At 42.2% G+C, this 23,987-nt stretch overlaps 1 protein-coding gene across 3 annotated transcripts in view; it reads left to right on the top strand.

Moving 5' to 3' along the window:
- Nucleotides 1–15,883: 15,883 nt before the first annotated feature.
- The window catches only part of Oat (Ornithine aminotransferase precursor), a 71,392-nt gene continuing 63,288 nt past the window's right edge, over nucleotides 15,884–23,987 (top strand). Inside the window, exon 1 of one of the 3 annotated variants that reach the window (XM_055061261.2) lies at nucleotides 15,884–16,003. In XM_055061261.2, coding sequence (XP_054917236.1) covers nucleotides 15,905–16,003 — 99 coding nt within the window. In that variant the 5' untranslated portion in view covers nucleotides 15,884–15,904. Of the gene's footprint in view, nucleotides 16,032–19,533; nucleotides 19,735–23,987 lie in introns of those variants that run through there. The other 2 variants (XM_055061262.1, XM_050193003.3) reach the window with 2 other exon arrangements.

The following is a 23,987-nucleotide window of genomic DNA, read 5'->3' on the forward strand; positions in this document are numbered from 1 at the left end:
TCCGTATCTCCCCTCTCCACTGGGCTTAACTGCTGCGCGTGCCTGCCGGCCTTGGTGGCCACTGCTGTTTCCTGGTCTCTGGTCATGCAGCACGTCGGTGGCATGTGGTGTTGGCACCGCAGGCTGCTGCTGCTTGCTAGCTTGGGCCCAATGTAGCTCTAGGGTGCATCACTTGCAGCGTAAAACTCGAAGGACTGCTCAGCCGCATTCAATTGGGCATTAATGCTTTCGCAATCACAACTCAGATAAGACATGCTTAGCTGTCCTCATATGTTTTTCTTTAGTTGCCAAGTGGATGCAGCATTGTTCACCATTCACAGTCTTCAATCTGTCGTCATCATTGCATTGTCATTTCAAATTAGTTGTAATATCACGCCGTCGGATGCTGCCGCCTTCACGCTGTGTAGTAAATACGCAGTCATTGCTATGCATGCATTCATCATCCCAAAGTCGTTATGCCTCAATCGTGATGACTCTAGAATTGTCATCCCATCTTTGATCATGCCATCGTTGTCACCGCATCAGCATCATACTGTTGTCGGCATTCGACAGATGCATTACACAAATTAGCATTACCTTTTCAGCTTCTAGAACAGAATGCACGTGGTGATCTACCGCAGTAATATCATGAGAGACACTTGGGCGGAACAATTGCTGGCCTCAATTGCCAAGCCTCCCTGTGACATCATTTATTTCAATCTCCATAATAATCTTAAATTGTGTCACAAAACTTCTACAACAAATGTCAACATGGTTTCCATAAGACCTTGTCTCTCATGAAAAACACAACTATATTGTCATGTTCACTAACTTGATCTCCTCCATTGAACTTAGTTCTTGCGTTGAATGGATGCTTCTAGCATTTTAAATTCTGCTACTTTGTGCCACTGCCTCCTTCTCCTGAATAAGCTAACTTAATATTGATCCACATGCAATTACTAAAATTCACTGAGTGCTTTCTTCATGACTAAACACAATTTGTATGTTAACAACTCCAATTCATAAATCTGTCTTTTGTCACTTCTGGCATGCCACAATGCTGAGTGTTTAGGCCCTTGATTTTTCTCATTTTAGATCTCGCAATGGACTTAACGTAGAAAACTAAACTTTCTGTTGATGACTGTGTCTTTTGTCGTGAAACAACCGAACTCTGGCAGGTCCGTTTCTGTTCAAACAGACTAAACAAATGGCCCAATCAGTAAAAAAGGCAGCGTCAGTCGTCTCAGCGAAATGGAACCTCAAATCCCATTGGTTGTGACCTCTACGGAGCAGAGCGGGTGAAAGGGTACATCTGCCGTCGCTCTAGCGCGCCAGGTGTTGTGTGAGGGGAGAGGGCACCGCCGCAATGCCACGTCATCCTTACTCTCGCAAGCCGGCGCCCAGTCCATATCACCCCCCCCCCCCCACTGGGCTTAGCTGCTGCACAAGTCCAGTGGGGCAATGTCTACACTAATGTCTCTCCGGGGTGCCATCACTAGTTAAAAACCTAACATATGTACCCTAGCAAAAAAAACTGATAGAAATTTCTATAGTCTCTTAGGAATATGTATAGGTTGTACGGGTCCTTCTAAGAGTGATATACATTCCTACCTGACCCATAGAACTCTTTACCAGACTGGCAGGCAGCAGATAGATCTCACTGTGCTGCCTACAAGACCAAATAGCATGATGTACGTATCAGTCTTTTAAACCCAGATAGAGATCATCATATGACATACAGAAATCTGATTGAGGCACTGATAAAGCATGTTAGAAATAGCACACATGCCGGTGCCCACATGCCTGAAGAGACGTTTTTAAAATGAACTGAATATACAACCCTGAATGCATTGCCTGCCACGTGAACAGATTAACAAACACAGTTGGGATATTGGAGTATCAAATAAAAATGAAGTGTGTAAACTGTGCAATTATCAAAACTTTTTACAGCTTGTATGCAGATATATTATTCTAAACATGTTTCAACTTAAATTAAAGCACACGTTTTCAAAGCACAGCAGCGTTACTTAGCCTGTGAAACTACATTGGGGAAGTTGCATGAGAAAACTATCAGTCCATCTTTGTAGCAGGTGTGCTCCAGCTCTTTTAATACAAAATTACATTTACAAATTTTGCGAGACGGATGTGCAACATTTAATGCATATCCAAAACAGGATTACTGTCATCATCATCATCATCATTATATTTATGTCCACTGCAGGACGAAAGCCTCTCCCTGCAATCTCTAGTTACCCCTGTCCTGCGCCAACCGATTCCAACTAGCACCCGCAAATTTCCTAATTTTGGCGCACCACCTAGTCTTCTGGCATCCTCTACTGCACCTCCCTTCTCTTGGTACCCATTCTGTCACCCTAATGGTCTAACGGTTATCTAATCTGCGCATTACATGACCTGCCCAGCGCCATTTCTTTCTCTTAATGTCTATTAGAATATCATCTACACCCGCTTGCTCTCTTGTCCAAACTGCTCTCTTTCTGTCTCTTAAAGTTGTACTTGGCATTCTTCGTTCCATCCCTCTTTGCACGGCCCTTAACTTGTTCTCAAGCTTCTTTGTCAGTCTCCAAGTCTCTGCGCCATATGTCAGCACCCATAAAATGCACTGATTGTATACTTTCCTTTTCAATGATAATGGTAAGCTCCCAGTCAGGAGCTCACAATGCCGGCCGTATGCGATCCAGCCCATTTTTATTCTTCTGTGAATTTCCTTCTCATGGTCAGGGTTTCCTGTGATTAGTTGACCTGGGTAGACATACACCTTCACAGACTCTAGATGCTGACTAGCGATCTTGAACTCTTGTACAATGTGCCCGGTTATTTATCATTATCTTTGTCTTCTGCATATTAATCTTCAGCCCCACTCTCACACTCTCCCTGTTAAGGTCCTCAATCATTTGTTCTAACTCGTCCGCAGTGTTCCTGAATAGAACAATGTCATTGGCAAACCGAATGTTGCTGAGGTGTTCGCCGTCGATCCCTACTCCTAAACCTTCCCAGTTTAATAGCTTGAATACTTCTTCCAAGCACTCAGTGAACAGCACTGCAGAGATTGTGTCTACTTCTCTGATTCCTTTCTTCATAGGTATCTTCCTACTGTTGTAATAAAGTTTATTTACAAAAGCAAAACAAAGCACTTTCAAGACTGTGGATACTAACTGTAGCTCTAACATGTCCGGCTGAGTTTGTGAATGCCATAAATTAGATACTACCAACGTGATTTCATTAAAGCTACTTTCTGGGCTAGTTTGTGCACACTTGATTTGAAAATTAGAACACTGCTAATGCATCCATCCACAAAGGAACAAGGGCAAGACACAAGCAACATGACTACAAACAGGACTAGGGTTTATTTTACACTCCACTATCTAAAGAATAAGCAAGCAACTTTAGCCACATTTAAACAAACACATAACAGGAAGAACACTGACTGAAGTACCAACTTCACCATGCCCATTTGTGCTCACAGATGCTGTATAGAACACCAGGTCTAATTGGCATATGCTTTTATAATATTACAACTTCATATGAAGCTATTTTCTCTAGACTATGCATTTTTGCATTCACCCCAAAAGTGTTGTGATATGTCACAGAACACAAGTGAGCTTGTGCAAAAAGAACAAACTGGCATGGCACACTGACAGGAAGCAAGGAAACAGGACAAGCATTGCTACTGGTACAAGATCTACAGCAATATATCAGAACATGACAATGCAGCAATATTATTTAAGCAAAAGTGAGTACAGATCTGAGAACTTATTCAAGTAAGAACATGGATTTACCATTTTTAAAACCACATAATCATGAACAAAAACAGCTAAACATCAGTGCACATATTGCAAAATCAGAAGACACAATTCTTCACTGGGTGCTAGTTCAACCACCGCACGTTGAAATGTGTAAAAGTAGTTTAACCTGTGTAGCCTTCAGCATGCGAAAGCAAAGAAGACTATCAGAACAGGCTTCATATATAGTGTTTGGAGTCTTTGATTCAAACCATAATACACTGTTAAAATAAAATTTCAGAGTTTGCTTGTTTGATTCAGAAAAAAGATAGTGTCTGAGTCATGCTGCCACAGTTAACGGATAAACTTGCACCAGCTACATTGAGTCAAAGGAGTAAATAAAGTGAGGCAGAAGGATGCATGGTGTGAAAATGATGCTGTTGTATCAAGTAGCATAACTGCTCACTTAACATTCAGCTGCTTTCCATGCCTCTGCATACAGACTGAGAAACTTTACCTCTTCACCATCTGCTAATGAAGCAGTGTTTGTTCACTGTGATCACCCACTCAAGGCAGTCACGTGGTTAAGTAAGGCCCTTCGCTACATGTAAGGACACCGACCCGAAACTGTGCATAAGTCCTGTAAAATATTGTCATTTTTTGGCTACTGCAGCTGTTCATCAGCAGCTGCATCACTACTGCCAACATGCAGACCATGCAATTCCCCAAGCACTTAATCAACAAGAGTACAATAATGAAGAGTGGCAAATTGGGCTAGCTGGTTCATTAGGAAAACAAGAAGCTATCGCAAGAAAAAATAAACACTCTAGAATTTTGACGGCTCTGGCTTGGTTAATATATTCAAACATCAAAAAGCTGATTATTACAGAACGCCATAAAGTGTGGTGCACTGTTACCAACTGTTGTTTTTTAAAGCTATAACCTGTTATTACCAGACATTCATGTACCATGGCTGAAGACATACTGTTCATCGTTGCCATGTCTTGAGCATGGGAATTAGTCTCTTTCATAAAGGTTTCGTATTGTCCATTAAAAAATATTGCTGTCTATTTCTATAAACACATAAAGGCGCATAACTTCGCTGGGTATTAAGTAAACTAGTGGCTCCTCTCTACTGACGCAGACTGAAAGGTGCTTTGCATGGAGAATTTCAACAGGAAATAGTTCCTTGCATTTCAGAATTATACAAGAATTCGCTCCAGTAAGAATTCTACAAATGAGAGAAAACGCACCTGAGAAGCTGACAAATGCACTGTTTTTAGTCTTTATAGTTCAAGTGTACTGGAGAGAGTGGAATGTTTGTTGGTTGATGACCATTCGCTAATATTCAGTGACACTTGTTGAATCACAGCCATGGTTGTGGACTGCAGCCTGTTTTTCACTTTCATCCAAGTTCAGGCACAGCTTTCCAGTGCCTAACAAAACTGTCTGCTGACCAGCTCTCCTCTCCTGTACACCAAAAAAACTCACTGCTTCTGGTGAAAGATTTAAACTAACTTTAGCTGCCTGTAACTTTCGAGCAACTACATAACATTCCAATATTTGTAAAGGAACATCATTAGCTCCGCTGACCAATTTCACAAGAAGTTCATTTCCGCCTTCAAATACAAATGAAGAATGCGACCAATGAGGTCCTAGTTTAGCTGCACTTTTAGGAAGATGCAGGATTTGGTGTACATTGTATGTCATTGCACCCAATCCAAACAAAGACTGTGCTCTCACAACAAACTCCGAGAGAAGATCAGATGATCTCATTATGGTCATCTGAAGTGACGGTGTCTAGTAGAAGTATACAGACACCTTCCACAAGCAAACTGGAATGTCTGACATACTTATCTGGCAAAAAGCCATGAAGGCATGGTAATGAATAATGAAGAACCCACCACTTCCATTCACTAGCTTTTGAGATTGTGAAGTCTAATAATCTTTGTGGTGTATGTGTGAACCAATTCGGTGGCTTGATTGCCAATAACCTCCTTTTTAAAGAGGCAAACTTTGTTGTGAACCAATCTAAACATCTTTTCTCTTTTAAATGTGATCACATTTTTATTCTTTTTAAGCTGTTGTATGGTGTATATTTGTTCCAACAATCTTTCCTTTCTGAATCCTGGGCTTCATATTTGATTTATATGTATTGTCTTTTGTGATAATATAAATGCATTATTTCTGATGCATTTTTTGGGCAAATGAGGAAGCTTGCTTCTCCTTGAAGCACATTACACCTACACAACACACATAGATACTGATAGACTATAAATCTGGCAAACTAATATCAATACACTATTACACTAATAAAAAGAATACACTAGTAGACTTGTACAAGCAGAATAGCACAGATACGTCCGGAATAGAACTAAAAGTAATTTTATCAGTGTATCAGTTGTATCGTTTCATAATGCAATAGAAAAAAACTGAAATAATTTTTATTAGGTTGCTCTATCAGATTTTTTGCTAGTGATCTTTCAGTGTAAATGCATATCAACTTTTTGACTAATGCTATAATAACTGAACACATGTCTTTTTTTGCTGCAAGTTTTCTTGGACTCCTGCTTCCCTTAAACTTATACCGTATAATATGCTTGCAAGATCAAAACTGGAGTATGCTTCATCAATCCGGGATACACCGACAAAAAACACAACTCTCATATTTAGTTGAAGCCATACAAAACCAACCTGTACATTTTATTGTAGCTGCTTATTCCCATACTGCAAGCATATCAACAATTAAAACTTGCCTTGATTGGCCAGGCTTGTCAACAAAAAAACTTACCCATTTATTTCACAAATTCTCAATTGAAACATAAGTTATTACCTCCTTGTATCTCATTGAGAGTGAACTACAACCTCAAGGTACAGGTGCCAACTTGCCATACCAATCTTTACTATTCCTGTAAAAGGCAGCCTCAGAACACACACACGCACACACACGCACACACATATATATCAATGAGCTACAAGGAGGTAATAAAAACATGTTTCAATTGAGAATTTGTGAAATAAACAGGTAAGTTTTCTTGTTGCCTAGCCAATCAAGGCAACCTTTAATTGTTGATATGCTTGCGGTGTGGGAATAAGCAGCTACAATAAAATGTACAGGTTGGTTTTGTATGGCTTCAACTAAATATGAGAGTTGTGTTTTTTGTAGGTATACCCCGATTTATGAAGCATACTCCAGTTTTGATCTTACAAGCATATTATTCAGTATAAGTTTAAGGGAAGCAGGAGTCGCAAGAAAACTTGCAGCACAAAAAGCCATGTGTTCAGTTATTAGCATTACTCAAAAAGTTGATATGCATTTGCATTGAAAGATTATTAGTAATATGAATACCTATGTACAAGGTGCTTAATTAGAACAGAGTGTTTAATTTTGTAGGTAAATGTGTTAAAAGGACTAGTCATGATGTGAAAATCTCTTCATTTTACTTTTACCACCCCACCTTACCACCATTTTACCTTTACACACACACACACACACACACACACACACACATATATATATATATATATATATATATATATATATATATATATACCATGGCACCCATTCCGTAACTCTAATGCTCCATACGATAGAAAATACGATAGAAAATTGGGCAAGTTGTTGAAGCTTCATGGCAGCTACTGCATGACAGATGCCGACAAAAGTAATAGAATGGGACAGGATACAGCACTATCAAATGAAGTTTATTGAAAGAAAACAACCAATATATAACACACATCACGTGACCAACACCCGGCCCCCTAGCATATGCAGATACATACCAAAACAACCTTCACATCACCGAATGCACATGTTTTGACGGCAACACACATGTCACGGCTGATTAATCAATGTAAAAAAACAATTACTAAGGCACAATGCAACTCAGTGGCTTTACTTAAGATCTAACACGGCAACCTCGCTATCTTACAGCGAGATGGATGGCTGGCTAACACATAGTGAGCCTTTCTTTCTAATGTGATAAGCCTCCATTAATTCATGTGAGAGCTTTCCACAGTGTGTGAACAGCAGAATAGTGCTTTCAAAAACTGGATGACGCCCAATGCTGCAATAATGCACAGAAAGGTGTGGATGTGCAAAAACCCTTAAAAAACTATGGTACTTCCTTAGTCGAATGTTTAAGCACCTTCCAGTCTGACTGATATATATTTTGTAGGCTTCAAGAAAAAGGAATCGAATAAACAACATTTCGTGTGCAAGAGACAAACTGTATGCTATATTTCACTTTGCAGTCCTCCCTGCTCAGACACCCGTTGTGAAGAATGTGCTTGTTTATTGCTTCACATATTCCCTTCAGCTTATCTTTAAATGAAAACCCAATCCTCTCCAGGAACTTAGAAGCCACCTTTTTCTGCCTGTGCGATAATTAATAGAGGGGATAATGGCAACTTTTTTCCGCTCTTGCTCCTTAAGCTTCTTCCACCCTGGTTGCACCTTAAGTTTCTTAATTAACGTGCTTCAAGATAAAAAAACCACTGAAACTGAATAACCTGCCTGATTAAGCCTTGTCTCCAGATTCCTTACACTTTCAAGGATAAGGTGAGGATAGCTCTTGGTTAGGGCATCTCTAATTGCGTGAGTGGCAATACTGTACTTAATAAGTTTTGAATGGCTAGACCTATAATCAAGAAGGAGCTTAGAAGTTCTCGACTGATATCCCCAGCATACGTGATCCCACATAAAAGTAAGCCTGACATAAGAAGTTGCAGCACATTTTTTTTCTGGAACTTCTAAAGTGAAGTTGAAACTTTGCTATTGTTCTTTAAATAGCTTAAGTACTTCGATGACAGCTCTGCGAAAGTTATCATTTGCTCATGAAAAACAAATAATGATCCGCGTATCTGAAAATTTTAAGAGCAAGCCCACTCAGGTTTTGATTATTTTCTGGTCAACATAACTTAAAATATTACTGAGCACTGGTGCAACACCGGAACCTATGCAGATGCCAGCATTCTGGACACATATTTTACTTTCCCACCAAATTGACCTTAAATACAAATCAAGAAGCTCCAGAAAGTTTGCAACAAGAATTTTACACCTTTCAGCAAATTCCAGCTAACCTATTTGCTTGTGTATGCAGTCCTTAACAAACTGCAAGAGACGCACCTGCGGCAAAGAATTGTATAAATCTTCTGCATCTATACTAAAGCCTGCCCATTTTCCCAGATTATGCTCCTGCAGGAAGTGTACAACAGTCTGAGAGCTGGCAACAAGGAATTCGTTGTTGATTCCCAGCCTGTCAAGGTGTGTCTGCAGAAATTCTGAAACATGAAGCCATGATTTACATTCCAACACAATGGTTCTGAAATGGATTCCCTAAGCTTGTGTGTTTTGCACTGAAGAAGGCACATAAAAGAAGATCTTTTTCCACCTTAACATCATTTGAGACTGTTGTCAAACCAAACTGATTCAACTTCGTGACAGCTCAACATTTTATGTCAGCTATATTGGTATAGATTTCATTAAATTTTGTCAGTGGCTGACACACCCTCCTCCGGAAAAGTGCTTTCCAACATGACAACACAATGCCCTTTTTTGTCTCCAAGGAACCTCCAAGTTTCTGCCCCATACGTTAGCTCAGGTAGAAGGCAATGATTCTATGCTTGATTGTACAAAATTATATATATATAACTTTGTATTCACCATCCAGGGCCAGGGAACAAGCGAAGCCAGACACCATTGACCAATTTCTGACTAAAAGAATTAATTTTTGACCTTATACATCTTGTTTTTACTGCACATGTCCCTCACCTCCATCCGGGTTCCCAACATTTATATCTAAAAAGCTTGTCTATCACCACATACAGGGTCTGTCCTGAAAGTAATGTCAGTAAATTTATTGTGATGTGACTGTATGTCAGAGCGGTCTAACTGGTTGAAACTAGTAGTGACGGAATCCAGCTAAGCAGCGGTCCGTCAGTCAGTGTGCTCCGAACATCAGAGAGTGTCGGACGGGCCCGTCCATGAGAGCTGTTTTTTATTCTTGTGCAAGTGAAAATGCAGCGCTCATTAGAACAAAAATTTGCGATCAAGTTTTGTGTGAAACTTGGCAATACCGCTGCGGAAACTGTTACTATGCTCAAGACTGCTTATAAAGAACATGCATGGTCAGATCGGCAAGTGTTTCGGTGGCACAAGGCCTTTTGGAAGGCCGAGAAGAGGGCGACGACAAGGACTGCGCTGGATGGCCATCCAGACCACTACGACTGACAATGTGACACGAGCGAGGGAACTGTTGAACTCAGACCAGCGATTAAGTGTTTGTTTAATGGCCGACATGTTAAACCTTTCGAAAACTCAAGTTCATGAAATTGTTACAAACGATATCGGCATGCGGAAGGCGTGCACGAAAATGGTTCCAAAAGTGCTCACTGACAACGAAAAGTCACACCGCGTTGAAACATGCCAAGAAAATCTCAACATGTGCAAATGTGAGCGAAAATTTTTGGACAACGTCATTACAGAAGACGAGACTTGGGTATTTGAATATGACCTGGAGACCAAAAGGCAATCATCTGAGTGGCACACACACTCGTCCCCTCCCCAGAAGAAAGCCAGGATGAGCAAATCAAAGATCAAGATCATGCTCATTTTTTTTTTTTTTTTTGACATCCACGGAGTGGTTCATCATGAGTTTGAAGAACCTGGAACCACTGTGAACTCCAAATTTTATGTGGATGTCCTCGAAAGACTGAAACGCAGGGTTCAACATATCCGGCCGGACATTGCACACAACTGGAAGTTGCACCACGATAATGTGCTGGCCCACAGTGCCTTCATCGTCACCGACTACCTGGTTAATGCAGTGGGGCAAACGATCCCCCAGCCCCCGTACAGCCCGGGCTTGGCTCCCCCCCGACTTTTTTCTGTTTCCATGCCTCAAAACACCCCTGAAAGGCAATCATTTTGGGACAGCGGATGTGATTAAAGCAGCTAGCACCACAGCATTAAATGCCATTCCGGAGGAGGACTACCACAACGCATTCGAGAGCTGGAAGTCTCGCTGGAGCCGATGTATTGACGCAAAAGGAGAGTATTTTGAAGATTTTTAAACTTTTTGTAACAACAAAATCAATAAATGATTTTTAATCGCCTTACTGACATTACTCTCAGGACAGACCCTGTACATGCACCTTGAAGGTATGTATGTGGAAAGCATTTCAACCTCTGCTTGCTTTTCTGGCATGGAATAAAATGGCCTTTTGTCTCTAAACCACTTACTTTTAAACTATTCCATTTGGTTCATTTTTCTAACTTCTGCAGAGTTGCATTCACAAGTTTCACTTCACTCCTCATTTCCTTGCCGTTCTTTTCTCTTTTTTCTTTAGTTTTTTTTTCTCTCATTTATAGCCTTTATAAGTATTTTGGTTTGTTCTGTTGGGAATGTCTTAAACTACTGTTTTAATTGTACGACTAGCTATTGACCTTATATTACTTTACAGTTTGTACATATACTTTGAATAATCTTCCTCATAGTGACTATTGTATTGCTGTTTTATGCCTTGTATTTCCTTTAATGTATATATTTTCTAACAGGAGGTCCCCTTTCAGCCACATGCTCTGGGACCTCCTTCTGTATACTTATGTAAGCATGTATGTATCCTTATTATTAAAGAAATAAACTGAAACTGAAACTGAAAAAAAAAAAAAAAAAAGTTTCATAGTTAACCGGCTCCGTTTTCATTCTTGCTTCCTAAAATATGCCCTCCTGTCATGCATAATTTGGAAGGCCTTCTGTTAGCAATGGGTATTGTATTTCAAGACTATCAGTGCAATGTTCCACGAAGGAAACTATTGTTGGAGTAAATTATTGTTCAGCTTGATATCATGATACTACTGCATGGTTGTTATTTATCTCTGCAAGAGAATGGTACTGCCATCCTACCAAGAGGGCATTTCATGGGTATTATTCTCTATCTTTTGACATTAGTTTATGAGGCTCACAGATATGTATCTGTGTCAACAACACCACCTGACATCTAATTTTGTGCAACATACACTACATTTAATCAGATAAAAGTTGCATGTTTGGTCTCTTGGACCAGTCTGCTCAGTGGTAGGAGGTCGAGATCGCAAATGAGAATGGCTGGCCAAGATCTGTGGTGTATGTCCCGTGTTATGCATCTGACAAGATTTCACGGTGGCAAGACATGTCAGACATGATGTGATCTTTCTAATTATTGTGCACAGAGTTATCAGCATGATAATATCCTTAATGCTATAAAGAGTACCTCCAGCAAGCAGTCTATATGCTTATGCCTTTTTGTTGCTTATGGCAACAAAATCCAACATCCTTTGAAACATGCTCACTTGCTGTCTGATGCACAATATGAAGAACGCTGCCTTCTGTAAATTTATTAGCAACAAGAAAGCCACTCTGGAAGCAATTATATACATACACAGCAACACACACTAAAACCTACAAATGGGAGAAAAAACACAAACTAAGCTAACAATAAAAGAAACCAGGCACTTAACAAGTGTTACATGTTACTCATGTAGGCACATTCAACCTGAGTTAGAGAGATAGATGGTCGACTCCCGCACTCCTGTGCATGCATCTGGATATATTAAGCCTCAACTACTCTTTCTGTATCATAACTATCCCCATGTTTGTGAAATCTGGTGTACAACAGCAAGAACAATGATGGCTTGACAGGTGGTTCACCTTTCAATGAGTTCTATAAGGAGGATGCATCAACTCTTCCAGCCAATCTACACATTACCACATGAAAGCAGCAGCTTATAAACAGCACAACACCATACAGCACAAATTATATATTTGCCACGTGTTATTAAACTTACATCATTAAAGTACATCAGAATTGGCGCTAAGGCTGGTGCACAATATATGAATATACTTTAATCAATCATAAATAATGCAGGAGCTTGGAATATGGTTGACTATTCTCGGAACTGCTTTGATAATACAGAAGTCAAGGCTTTGTTTTTGGCATCACCCACTCCAAGCATCACCCACTCCAATTCGTTTTCTTTCTTTTTCCAATTGAAGCGTTGGCAAGGTTTGTGCCATGCGCTTCGACCGTGATTTTTCCTTGTTCGCGCACGGCCATGACCATGATACAAGAAAATCGCCCCAGTAACGCAGTGGTCCCTGCCTACTTTTTCATATACTTTACCGCAATACATTACATGTGCTTCACGGCATAACATGACTGTTTTGCGGCAAAGCTGATTTTATGGAACTGACATTATGTAACGGACCTTTTGTCCTTCTGCTGCTCGCATGAGCATAAGCTCGAAAAAACACAAAATAAAGACTTGGCTTGCTGCTGGTTGATTTCTAGCTAACATTTCGAGACGTCCACGTTGTTTACAAAAAAAATCGGTGAAGTTTCTCGCGCTCGACGCGCTTCAAAAGGCAGCGTGACCACCTATACTTAAGGCAGTCATAAGCGGCAACGAATTCCACACAAGGTACACCAACTTCCACAAAGCTACTGGGCAACGCCATCAATAACTGGCACACGGGCCACCCAGGAGCTGGCAAACGCTGCGATGACATCCACACAAACCACGTCGCTTTCCACAAAGCTATTGGGCAACACGATCAGTCACAGGCACAGGTGAAGTCCGCAAAACACTACATGGGCAGAACTACTACGGCCATACTCAATCACTTCGCCACAAGCTCTCACATTTAACGACATCAAACAGCTACAATCACTTAATTCTCCACAGCCACGGACACAGGCGAAGACCGCACGGACAGAACGGAAGCACCGATTCAGGGCTCGATCGTCGCGTTCATCGCTTTAGCGCCACCTATTTAAAAATAATATACGGAGCCAAGCCAAACCATTATTCAGCGTCTATTTGGGTGAACCTAACGCTTTCGGGCCCTAAGCGTTCGAACGACCAGGGCACTATAACGCTTACCCCCCCTTTCCACTCCTGCGACCGGGTCGCAGGAACGGCGGCCGTTGGAAACTGCTGACGATTCTGCTCGGCAGGGTCGTTCGTACTGCTTCGCGCGCTGCTGTTTATGAACAGACCGCTTAAATGGTACTTATGATTCGATGTGACATGTATTTATGCCTTAGGAGTAGATGCCGTCCTTTGGATTGGATTGGAAAAACTTTAATAGAAGTCCTGCAGGACGCACGTCAGCGCGCAGTGGGCGTCTCCCACGCAGGGACCGACAGGGAGTACGCCGTCCTTTCTCTTCTTTATTTCATTTTATTTTTATTTCTTATGCCGCTCGGTGACTGCGCGTGCATTGCGGCCGCAGTATCGGCGTTCGTTCTACTATGTTATTGTGCGGTTCCCTTTGGAGAACAAATATTTTTCTTGTTCTTCAAGCGCTATGTATCCCTCGTGTGTATCTTTGCGCATATTTTTTCAGCAGTAGGTTTTTCGAAACGCAGACGGAGAAAACATGTAAACGTCTCTGCTTGCCGCTTCAAACATATAAAACATGTCGGCCCCATCCGGCACCCTGTACTGAGATTTACGGGAAGTATTCTGATAGAAAAAAAAAAAAAAAAAACTGCAGTGCAACATACCATTCATGTTTGCGTCTTCCTCGCGTAACAGAACGCGAAGTAGTTGGCACGGGTTCTTTATTGCGGTCGGCACCCGGGCGCCGAAAACAGTTTTAGATAGCGATTATATACATAGTCCATGCTTACAACAACAACAAAACTCAGTGCCCTTCCACTCTGTGAAGAAGGATGAGCAGTGAAGTTGTGAATGTGGGCCCCTTAACGGCGAACTGCACCTCCGCCGCGGGTCGGCCCGGTATATTTCACTATCTTCGGGATCAGCCCACGTATGGGGAGTGCTTGACGTCTGCGTCACCTCCGCCGCGGGTCGGCCTGGCATATTGCACTATCTTGGGCATTTTTGCTACACGCGGACGCGAAAGTGGGGAAAGTAGCCCTTAACAGCTTCTCTGATATGGCGTTGCGCTGCTAAACTCGAGCTCGCGGGTCCAAACCAGGTAGCCGAATTCGGTGGGAACGAAATGGAAAAACACTCGTTTAATTCTGTTTAGGTGCACGTTAAAGAACCTCAGGTGGTGAGAAGTGAACAGGGTGCCTCATAAGCTATCACCAGACGTAAAACGCCAGAATTTGTTAAATTAAAAAAAAAAAATTACCGGCGATTACGTTACTTCCTAATGCGAAATTTTAGCGCAGCAAATAAGCTGTTTCACCTTTTCGATAGATTGAGGCAAAGAAATCGAGCAACACATGTATGCGCTATCACAGAATTTTTTTTTTTATTTTTCACACGTATTCCTTTAACAAAGACTCCACTAACAGTTCTTGACAGTCATGAAGGAAGCTTTGTGGTCGGAGAAATAGACTGATATACGTTCGACTTGGTACACCAATGCTTGATTCTCAAAGACGAGATCTATACAAGTGCCTCGCGAGGTTGTCACAGCCGTGGGACGCGTTACGAGCGAGAGGAACGGGATGTTCTCCCGCATAAGTGTTAGGAAATTGCTGTTTGTCTTTATGTCAAGCCGCCACCGATCTGGCTCTCTGATTGCCACCGCACAGGGCGAACGGCAGCGGCAATTTCGGCTCGGGCGGTGCACATATACAGATCCGCCGCCACCGATCTGGCTCTGTGATTGCCACCGCACAGGGGTTGCATTGGAGGAGGAGCGAAGAAAGGAATTAAGTTCGAGCCGGCGCTTTGACAACCGGAGACTCGCAGGAAGAGGGGGGAGGGGGGCGGCGTGTACACCCAGCGGCAAACGATGGGGGCAGAAGCGCGCGCGCAGCAAGCGGACAACACGATAAAGGGAGGAGGGAAGAGATAGCAGCGACTGACTGATGCCGCTGACGCCGATAGTGAGTCAACCCCAGCTGCGGAGTTGGTTTCAGGGACAACGCCGCCGATGCCGACACAAACAATATGATACCCTCGCTTCCGCAGCGCTAAGAAGCAGGTCTAGCCGTGGGAAGGTGGTCACGTATTCGTCGACGTGCCGGGGCCTACGTGAAATAACCGGCGCGTCGGCAACTGAAGAGCACCCTATCCGCCACACAAGAACAGGGGGGGAGGGACCCTTTCCTCCTCTTTCTGCATGGCGGCGACGGTGTTCTATGCAGTCACGTTATCTTGACTCTCTAGCGGCGTCAGCGGCATCCAGCGGTATCAGTCGGTCGCTGCTAGCGCTGGGGGGATGAAAGGGGGGCGGAGCTGGTTACGAGGCCGACGACAACGCCGACGACGACGCGAAACCCAGGAACGGACGCCAAAGAGCTGCGCTCTAAAAAAGAAGGTAGCTGCGTCCTTCGACTTTTTTCCAGGTGTGTAAGCCTTTCGTCGTCCTTCCAGATATAGAAGGGGCTGAGGCCATATTTTGTAAACTATAACCAATGGTGTTCATATTTTCTTAGGTTGTGTGTATCGGAGCCCTTCTACAGGACACGAGTGCATAACTAATGTTCAAGAGTATATGCAGCGTCACATTCGCAGCCGTAATTCTCGAGTGATCCTTGTGGGTGATTTTAAACTGCCTGAAATGGATTGGACTAACATGCACCTCTCATCCCTCGCAACTTATCGAATCGTCGATTTGATGTTGAACTTTAACATTCGTCAAACAGTGCCATGCCCAGCACGCATCCAGGATATATCACAAAACATACTTGATCTTATATCCCTTAGTGATAACTTTCCGTTGGACGAGGCACAGACTGAAATCACCGAAGGTATCATGACATTCCCATTTGTGCACTACCCCTTGGAATTACCATTACGTCTCAAGCCGTTTTAACAACCGTAGTAGGGTGGCTAGTAGGGTGGCCCTTCTAGCCACCCTAACCGTAGGTAAGTTTAACATAGCTGATGGTGCAAGCATACTCACCTATCTCGAACATGAATTTCACTCATTTGCCGCAGTTTCGTCAAATGCAGATACAGATATCAATTTTCTTTGGCTTACTTTCAAAAATATTGTTTGTCGCTGCATATTCATTTTGTTTCCATTTATCAAAGCGCCCTGCAACAAAATATCCTTGGATTACCCGTGACGTCATTCAAGCAAAACGTCGAGTTAAACGGCTTAGACAGAATATTAAATACAGATGTCCATACTTAAAACAGCGAGACTAGCACAGGCTAGTTCAACCTCAAGCAGAAAGCGAAAAAGGCCAAACAACATTACTTTCAGGTTACACTTCCTAATTTCCCAAACGAAAGGAAATTACTCTCGAGTATGATTTCTGAGAAAAACCATGTCACGCTTATCGTATATTTCATACCTAGATGTAATGCCGTCCGCTCAACTAAGTAGCTTCTGTATTATAAACGGATGTTTTCAGTTATCCGGCGCACTATCATAAGGACAATAATGAAGCAATTAAAGAAACGGCATGCTTCATTGTAGATCTGCTGTGTTCGTTGACGAAGATAATTGCGTGTGGTACCATATTGAGCACCCTGCTTTAATGGGTTGCAGACATGGTGAGATTGTAAAAAAAAAAAAAAAAGTTTTCCTTGCCTCAGTCAAGCTAGCAGATTTACATGCTGCCCCAAAACGGGGCGTTTATATTCAATGGCAGTTACAGAAACGTGTTCAGCAGAACCGATTAGCACACGCGCACGCGTTAGTTCTCTCAGGAACTGGTGCGCCCCTGCGCAACAGCCAGCAGCACAATCATTCGGAATTAGAGTCCTCCCTTCCGTCGGCCCCTTATCTTCGAGGCATCAAAAGTGCTATTCCTTACGTTCGAACGGAAACGGCTATTCGATAATATTTAACAGTGAATTCTGAAGTCGAATACGATCTGAATAGCAAATACCATTCGAGACGATATGTGTCTACTTCATTTCGCCTGCTGGCGCGTTGCGCGAGCGACGTCGAGCTTTGTCGGTAACGTGGCTTCACAGTGCATCGCCAGACAAACCGCGGAGATGACATTGCTAAAGACTTCTAGGTCTACTCGATTCACTCCGAATATCTTTTCCGTAACACTGTTGTTCATATAATTGTCCAATAATTGCATTGATTCCTTTTCTCGGAAAGTAGATTGGTTCGGCCTGGTGCAGCTTTTAAAAGAAACACGCTTATTGCGGTCAGCAGTTTTCCCTTTTTCAATCAGTGGATTTAAAATATTTGATAATTTTTCTTTTACCTACCTAGGGTGTTTCCGCGAACACTTTCAAAAAATTTTAAAGGTTGCCCAGCTGTGGTAGATATAGCTCAATTCTAGTTTATGAGCTGGTTTACCAGAAGCGGCGGGCATTACTTGCAAAAAAATTGAAATGAAAAATGGACTAAATAACAAGAATTCACTAATTAACTTTTTAGCTAATTATGACCCATATTGCAATTTACCAATTCTAGCAGTGGACTTTGCAAGGCGGATCCACTTGGAGCGAATTCTCAGGACGACACCAGTTTCGAGATATAAATTCCCGAACATTGCGGAGAAATGCATTGGCGTTCTAGTTATTGTGTGCTTCAGTGCATGAAACGACGTTTTCTTAAGAAATGAACTGGAACGCCAATGCATTTCTCCGCAATGTTCGGGAATTTATATCTCGAAACTGGTGTCGTCCGGAGAATTCGCTCCAAGTGGATCCGCCTTGCAAAGTCCACTGCTAGAATTGGTAAATTGCAATATGGGTCATAATTAGCTAAAAAGTTAATTAGTGAATTCTTGTTATTTAGTCGATTTCGCATTTCAATTTTTTGTACAAGTAGTGTCCGCCGCTTCGAGTAGACCGGCTCATAAACCAGAATTGAGCTATCTGCCGCAGGCAACTTTTAAAAAATGTTGAAAGTGTTCGCTGATACACCCTGTATATCTCGTGGATCTATATGTCTATGTACCCTTAGATTTACCTAGAATTGCGTTGGTCATCTTAGTCACCTGCATCTATTCACGCCACGCAGTTAATAAACCTGGTTTATTTCACTATATGTTATTGCTTTCTTTGATCATTGTCCCTGATCAATATTCCGTCAGCAATAAGCGCGCGTAAGATGACACGATAGCAATAAAATTTTCCTATGTAGCTTGATGTTGCAGATAGGCGGCTGTTGGGCTGCTAAGCACGAGGTCACGGGATCGAATCCCGGCCACGGCGGCCGCATTTCGATGGGGGCGAAATGCGAATTAACACCCATGCACTTAGATTTAGGTGCACGTTAAAGAACTCCAGGTGGTCGGAATTACGGCGTGCCTCATAATCAGGTTGTGGTTTTGGCACTAAAAGCCCATATTTTTTTAATTTTTTTTTCAGATAGACGGCTTCTGTGGCAAATATTACGTGTTACATTTAGAAGAAAAATGTGAAATATAGTAGTTCACCTGGCTAAAGCTACAATTGGTAACGGCCGACAAGAGTCGCGGGCGTACCAAAGCAAGTAAAACCATTAAAAATTTTACTGGACAGACTTTGTGCTAGGAAAACTGCACGTCCGCCAGCGTCCGCGCAACGAACGCGCGCTCGCTAGCAGACGACGCACTTGATAACGACGCCTTGTTGTATAACCCATGCCTCAAATATGTATACGTAGCAAAAAGGTGTCAATATAAATTTGCAGTGAAAAAAAAGCACTATTATAAGAGTGTACGCGCGCAATCGGTCTGCGCCCGCAGCGAAATTACGTTGAATATGCCATATGGAATATGCTGCGAAGCGCCTCTCAGCACCAACCCAGTTAAACCTAGTTCTTTCGCAGCGCCCTCGCACAATTTTTTCACACGCGGCGCCTCAGCGGGAGAGCGCCGTTCGGTCCACTCAACCATTGTCAAGTACACTCTAGGCTAAAACATCCCAAATTGTGAATTCTGAAAATCGCACCGGTGCTAGGGTCAACGCAACAACAAAAAGCACGTGTTCTGCGCGAGGCGTGGTCTGTGGAAAAAAACTCTTCGATTACTCGTAGCGCCCGCAGCGCCACAGCCCTTTAAGTGGCACGTCGAGTACCGTGCGTCTGTGTGTTGCCTTGTCTGCGCTGCAGTAGTTATCTTGTTGTGACCGTTGCGGCTGTTCACGGTAAGCATTCCCTCTTTAGCAGTTTTAGATTAGATTAATGCAGGAATGCGGGAAACCTTTCGTCCCATCTGCGCCAAACAAAGTTTAGGCGCGTTCTCGCGTTTTCTTCGTTTGCTTTCTGTTTTGCTTTATTTGTTTATTCAAATTGCAACATAGCGATACACGCGACCCACCCGTCCGAGCCCTCCTCGTTAGGCGCCAAATTTGACCGTCCCGGCGCGCAATGAGCACGCCTGTACCACGTGCTCCTTTGATTGAAACAATTTATACGATCGCCGCAGCTAGATGAGGGCGTTGTCACGGGGCGCTCGTGCATGCGTCCGCATATCTTCATCTTCCCAGGTCGCGTGTATGCGAGCCCGCATCCAGGGGGGGGGGGGACATCCTAACCCCCACCCCTTAAAGTTTGTATGCGTAGGGCCAGCGTACGGCACGTGATTAACTCATGAAGTATTTCTTCCCAGCTTTTACTGCACGTGCTAATGTTCTCTTACTGTTCTTTTGCTCATTTGAAGCAGTTCCTTTTTGTGTACCGTTTTCATTGCAGAATTTAGTGATTACATCAGGGGACGCATTCTCGAACCATCGCCGCCTCTATTTTTTTTTCAATGCCGGTGCAAGCGCTTGCTCCCTAATGGGAGCCTTTGTTCGCCTTAGTTCAGTGACTGCGACACTACCCAGATGGTACGACTGCTTGCATCACGCGTGCGTCAGAGCGCGCGCCGCTGCCGTTCCGGTGAAGTGGTAGACGCTCCGTCCCTGCGTCTGTCAGGTTATCGCGCGTCTGTCAATCTTTTTCCGACTTCCGTCGTGAGGCGCCACTCAGATGGTACTCTCGTCCACGACCGTACAGCAGGCGCAAACGCTGGCCGACGGAGGAGAGTAGGCAAGGACGATAGGAAAGGGTGGTGAATAGTTGGATCGGCCGCATCAAGCTGGCATTAAAAAAAAAAAGAAAAAAAAAAGAAAAAAAAAAGGGCAGGCGATGCTCGAACGATCACTCTCGACGATTCTACCGCCTTCACGTGACGTAGTGTCCAACCAGCCAACAAGCGTGCGTCTGATGGGCGAGGCGATAGTAGAGAGTTTTAGATTAGGGGACGCAAGCGGCTTGCGTCCTAATCTAAACCTCCCTAGTATCGCCGAAAGTGATCGTCCCAGGATACGTCCCCAAATCACTTTTCATTAGCGGTGTAAATACAGGTAAAAAAAGAGACACCGAGATATTGCCTCTTGAAGCCCTTGTATGATTTATAGCAATAATTTAAGAGGAAGCTTTAGCTCGGGTGCTCCTATCTAAATACATGTAAAAGGAGAATTCGTTATTCTCGGCAACCACTGCACCAAATTTGACGAGGTTTGTTGCATTTAAAAGAAAAACTTAAAATCTAGTGACTGTTGGTTCCGAATTTTTGATTTAGGTCGTCAATTTCTCATTAAACATTGGAAATCAAAAAATTTTAAACAAAACTATCAAGTTTACAACTCTGTAACTCATCAATGAAAAATCAAAATACAATTCTGTGAAATGCATCTAATAGTACATACAAAGTGGACAAAATTGATATGTTACACATGAATCTAAAAAAAATTTAATAACATGGAAATGCAGCTTTTGCAGAACTCTTGTAAACAATCTAAGAAATTCACGTAAGATGTAAAATGACATATCGAATTTGTCCGCTTTCAATGATCTAATGGATGCCATTCACAGAACCGTGATCTGTTCTTGATGCACAGCTATGAATTTTTAAACTTCGTGCTTCTATTTTTGTCAAACTTCTGAATTTTTGAAAATTCTTGAAACAAAATTCAAGCCCTAAATCGAAATTCCGCTTCCAACAGTCACTAAAATTTAACTTTCTCTCTCAAATGCAACAAATTTCATCAAAATCGGTCCAGCGGTTATCTCAGAAAAACATTTTGCATTTTACATGTATTTGAATAGGCAACGTCGAAGTTGGGCCCAAGCTAAAGCTTCCTCTTAATGCTCCCATATAAGTAAGTGCATTTAACAATGCCCTCAATAACTACACTCGCAGATTTTAAAGGCTTTATCGTACCTGAGACTGTGTACAATGTACAGGGTGTCCCAGCTAACTTTAGCCAGAGTTTAAAAATATGCGACTGCCATGTAGCTCGACAAAACTAGGTAATGTTGTTTGCCGTCGCTTGGAGATACCCAAATTATTTTTTGCATTCTGCCAAATTAGATTAGTCTTAATGAATTACTTCTCAGATATTATAATTAGATGAAAACGTGTCAATGAGAAAATTGTAGAGAGACATGAAAAACTCCGCTGCAGCTTTCTGTTGCTCGATATGTGCTACATAAGTGTTTTTCCGAGCGTGAAAGGAGCCCACAAATGCAAGCGAAATTGCTGCGCGACTGGCCGCTCGAGGCACTTTGCGTGTCTTTGCGGGCTTCTTTCACGCTTAGAAAAACACTTTTATGTAGCATGTATTGAGTAACAGAAAGCTGCAGCGCGAGTGTTTCATGTTGCTCTACAGTTTTCTCATTGACACTTTTCATCGAATTATAATATCTAATAAGTTAATTAAGGCTAATCATCTAATTAGTTGGAATTAAAAAACTAATTTGAGTATCTCCAATCGACGGCAAACAACATCACCTTTGTTCTGTCCAGCTATGTGGCATTTGCATATTTTTAAACTCTGGCTAAAGTTAGCTGGGAGACCCTGTATATAGATCCTTTGTTTTCGGGTAGTATTTTTTCTGAAATTCGGGGGGTAAAAATAGGGTGTTATTGGTAAAGAGGAAAATCGGGGAGAAATTAGGGATCTTGAGGTCTGGCACGAAAGCTGGGGAAAAATTGGTGGTTCTGATTTCTGGCAGCTCAACATTCAAGATATTTTGGCAAGTTCTACAAGCAATTAATGCAACTAATGACGTGCTTTTGGACACAATGTTTCAACAAGTGAAATCACTCACAAGAACATGTAATGGCAAGGAGAGCTGCTTGCAAATCATCTGATGAACTGATCTCTACAAATCCCCATTGTCATACATTATTAATGTATTTAAAAAGAACCACATTAACAAAACCAACAGATAGATAGGTTTGGTGATTCCTTCTTAACATTTTTCTCCTGATTTTCTTTTTTAACTAACAAAAAAGTACAAAATGCAGTGTACAAGGGTTTGCTTTGCAGGAGGTGATGTGCTTTTCCTTACCTTACAAGCTGTTGTTGGCATATGTTATTAGTATGTGCATTGGGAAGCACTTCTTCGTCTGTCCTAGACCAGTCAGGGCTTTCATCCTTGTCTGTTGTCTTGTTTTAATGGTTTCGAATACATGCCCTTGCAATAAAAGGAATGGAATACCAACTAGACTAATCAGTCATCTTTCTTTAAAGGTAACATAGTTAGGTAAAGATCCTCTAAGTCTGAGTCTTTATTGCAGACATACATCTACATATACATGGCTGACGAGAAGGGAAAAAAGGCCGCTATGTAGCTCGACGTCAAAGCTACTGCTCGCAATACAGAGCAGCATCCATGCTCTGTTAGCTCGCTTTCTAGAGCACTAACGCTGTTTACTTGTAGGTGACATACAGGAAATGTGATGCAGTATGCCATTCTTGTATTCATGTAAATCTGGCTGCTAAAGAAAGCAATAAGATTTCACTCACTCAAGGCTGGCAAGCATTGAATATATCTTTTATATGTCAGTTTCTGCTTGAATATTAAGTGAAAATGAGGCAAATAAACTATTTTTATATTACTAACATTATATCTTGACCACCTGCTTGGAAAAGTTGGGCAGCATTTCTTAGCTTTGTAACACCTGCATTTATTAAAACCCATTATGAAAGGGCGAATTCGGGGAGAAATCGGGTTTGACCCGATTGTTATAAATTTTGTTCAGGGTGCCAAAATCGCGAATTAATTGGATTTTACCCAAAAATGAAGGATCTTAAGTATATATAGTTGCTCCATTGTTGTATACAGTTGGAACGCCTCTACAACAGAATTATCTTTATAACGAAGGATTGATGATGTCTCTGCTGAATTCCTATCTTTTGCAAGTATTGTGAATGCCTCTAAGACAAAGACCGGTACAGCGAATTTGCTATATAACAAAGGAATTTAGGTGTCCCCAATGGCCCATTTGTTCCTTTAAAACTAATGCCATGCAGCAGTGCTGCCACTGCTCTCTGCCGACATTACCAACGTGCTCTCTGTGCTAGTGCTTACAGCAACGCTAGCAATGCATTTGACGAGCATGCAC

This window comes from Dermacentor andersoni, chromosome 1 (assembly GCF_023375885.2).
Source record: "Dermacentor andersoni chromosome 1, qqDerAnde1_hic_scaffold, whole genome shotgun sequence".
Taxonomy (NCBI): domain Eukaryota; kingdom Metazoa; phylum Arthropoda; class Arachnida; order Ixodida; family Ixodidae; genus Dermacentor; species Dermacentor andersoni.